Source organism: Nannospalax galili, unplaced genomic scaffold, assembly GCF_000622305.1.
Source record: "Nannospalax galili isolate Female #2095 unplaced genomic scaffold, S.galili_v1.0 scaffold737, whole genome shotgun sequence".
Lineage (NCBI taxonomy): Eukaryota > Metazoa > Chordata > Mammalia > Rodentia > Spalacidae > Nannospalax > Nannospalax galili.
The window spans coordinates 1,740,838-1,743,701 of NW_008341172.1; the positions used below are offsets into that span (position 1 = coordinate 1,740,838).

Genomic DNA, 2,864 nt, shown 5'->3' on the forward strand with positions numbered 1-2,864 from the left:
GTGAAGCCAAGTCCAAGGGAAGAAAGAGCAGCAGGGCCAGGTGGGCCCAAAGCCATCTGTGGGGAAGGCCTGCCACGGGGCTCGGGAATAGGTGGAGACCCACCCAAGACCTGCCTATTTGGCTGGACAGTTCTCAAACTTTGGAAGGCAAAAGGTTAAGCTTCCAGATCCGGGAAGTTCTGGGGGCTTGTGCAGGGCCTAGTATGTGGCCTGGGACAAAGACTTCACAGAAGGGTCAGAAGTCTCTTTCCTGCGTGTTTGCTTGTTTATTTCTTCCTAGAGTATAGTTTCCTGACAGCTGGGAAGCCTGGGAGTCTGGGTTCAAGTTGAGTCGGGTCTGCCCAAAGGAAAGGATAGCCAACAGTGCCCAGAGGAATAGGCCTAGGCAAGGTTGGGAAGGGGGCATAGGCTCCAGCCTAGTGTGTCAGAGGGAGATTGACAACCAGCGCAACCAGTGGGAGGTGGGGGGTAGGCATGGGGAATAAGAGAGAGGGTCATCTGTATTGGTTACTTGTTGAAATTCCCATAAAATTGAACAAGACTCTGTTCTCTGTGGGTTAAGTCAGCCTAAAATCCTCTCCCGTGTGGTCCTGCCGAGACTGTCTTTGTTTGGTTAACCTCTGAGACCCCCAGTTAAAAGGCCTATTTGGGAAATTTCTCCAACATCTTTTGCCCATTTCTTGGCTTCCCTGTTCTCTTGTGTTCCTGTTGAACATGGGGCAACAAGCTTATGAAAGTATGCATCATGTTGTGAAATTCTCTGATTGGGGTGGGAAGAAAGTATGTGGGAGAGAACACCTTTGGGCTTTGCCCTTGACAGACAGGCTCCTGGATTTCAATCTGCACCCCGTGGGAGCCTCTGGGGAGTTAAGAAGGGTTTATCTCCATCCTCAAGATAAAGCTAGCCAAACACAAATTTCTCTCCTTCAGCCTGTCCTCTCCTCCCACCTTTCACCACTTTTCACAAGTCAATAAATTTTCATAATCTGCAACCACACAACGTAAACCAGCCACACTACAAGTAGCCTCCAGGCACTTTCCTCGGGACACCCAAGTCCTGCTGTCCAAACGTGTCATTAACCAGATCTGCTGTGTGTGTGTGTGTGTGTGTGTGTGTGTGTGTGTGTGTGTGTATTGTGTGGGGGGGTTTGGAGGATTCTTCATATTGGTGCCCCTTGTCCCTGGCAACATCTCCAAGCCCTTACTCTGCTTTTCTCTCTGTCCCTCCCTGCCCCTTCCTCTCAACCCTGAGCCCTCCTCTCAACCCTTCTTCACTCACATCCAGGGTACAAAACCTCTCCCTTTCTGACACTTAGTTTTAGAACAAAATTACAGCAAAATAAACTTTAAAGAGGGGAGGAGGAACAAAAGAAACCAGACCCAATTCTCTGACCAAGGTCTCCAAAGGTCACAGGCCTTTTTTTTTTCAGAGTCTGGTCTGAAATTGAGAGAGAGAAGTCCACAGTGCCCTACAGAGCCAGGAAGGCTGCAACTTTGCCCCATTCCTCCCAGGAGCCAGGCAATTCTGGAGCCCGCTACTGGCTAGGAGTACCAGCTGAGGGATAATGAGCTCAGAACCTTTCCTCTCACCCAAGAATAAGGTGCCAGGTCTCTCCAGCACCTGCCTCCCAGTTCCATCTCGGCCTTGGGGGTGAGGGTGCAGGTCCCTCGGCCCTGGGGTCTGGGGGGCAATGCCACCCCAGTGGGCCTGGTCGCGCCATATTACCTGAGAGATCCTCTCGAGCGTTCTGGTGCAAGTAGCTCTGCTCCAGCGAATAGGAGGACATGCTGGAGTGCAGGCCTGCAGAGGCCGCGGGGTTGCTGCTAGGCGTCAGGGCGGGCGGCTGCTTGAGGTAAGGGGAAGCTCCCGGAGAGCTCCAATGTGCTGCAGGGCTGGTGTAGGGCGAGTGACACTCGATGGCGCTCGCCATGGCCGGGGAGGAGGGCACTGGGCTGCTGCTGCTGTCCGGCCCGTAGTCCCCGCCACCACCGCCGCCTCCCGCTGCCGCACCGACGCCCCCGGGACCTGCGGGCACCGGGCAGCTGGCCATGTAGGTGGAGCCCGGGTTGGGCGACATGTGCGGGACGTGGTGGTGGTGGAGGTGGTGTGGATGCGCGTGGCCCGGGGCACCCGCGCCCGCATCGTAGCCTGCGGGCATCATGTCGAGACCACCGTAGCCGCCTTGGCCATGGCAGCCCAGAGGCGCCGACGGGGGAGCTTGGAAGTCGAAGCCCTGGGGCAGCAGCGAGGCCCCAAAGCCCAAGCCGCTCACCACGCGATGATACATGGGCTTGAGCGCCTGGCACTTCCGCCTGAAGCCGCGCGGCCGCCGGCGGAACGAGCCCTCCTCGAACATGAACTCGCTGGCCGGGTCGATGGTCCAGTAGTGGCCTTTGCCCGGCCGCCCGAGGCCCTTGGGGAGCTTGATGAAGCACTCGTTGAGCGAGAGGTTGTGGCGCACGGAGTTCTTCCAGCCCTGGTAGGCGCCTCGGAAGAAGGGGAAGCGCGCCTGCAGGAACTGATAGATCTCGCTGAGCGTCAGGCGCTTGCTGGGCGAGCTCTGGATGGCCATGACGATGAGCGCGATGTACGAGTAGGGCGGCTTCTCGGGCCGCCGCAGCCCCGAGGTCGCCTTCTTGGTGCTCCCGCTACCGGCTCCCGTCCCGCCGCTGCCTGCCGCGCTCTTGCAGGCGCCCGCCGAAGCGCTGATGGAGTTGGAGGAGGACGAGGCACAGGAGGCAGAGGATGACGACGACGAGGAGGACGCGGTCTCCAGGGTGGCGGCGGGCGGCGGGCTCATCAGGGCGGCCTGAAGCGCGCCGGGCGCCGGGCTGCACGCGCGGCGGAGCGGGGCCGGCGGCGG

General features: G+C 58.7%; 1 protein-coding gene across 1 annotated transcript in view; it reads right to left on the reverse strand.

Moving 5' to 3' along the window:
• Positions 1 to 2,858, reverse strand: part of Foxf2 (forkhead box F2) — a 5,315-nt gene extending 2,457 nt beyond the window's left edge. The window contains exon 1 of the mRNA XM_008836687.3: positions 1,727 to 2,858. Within this exon, the coding sequence (XP_008834909.2) occupies positions 1,727 to 2,801 (1,075 nt within the window). The 5' untranslated portion in view covers positions 2,802 to 2,858. The remainder of the gene's footprint in view (positions 1 to 1,726) is intronic.
• Positions 2,859 to 2,864: the final 6 nt, after the last annotated feature.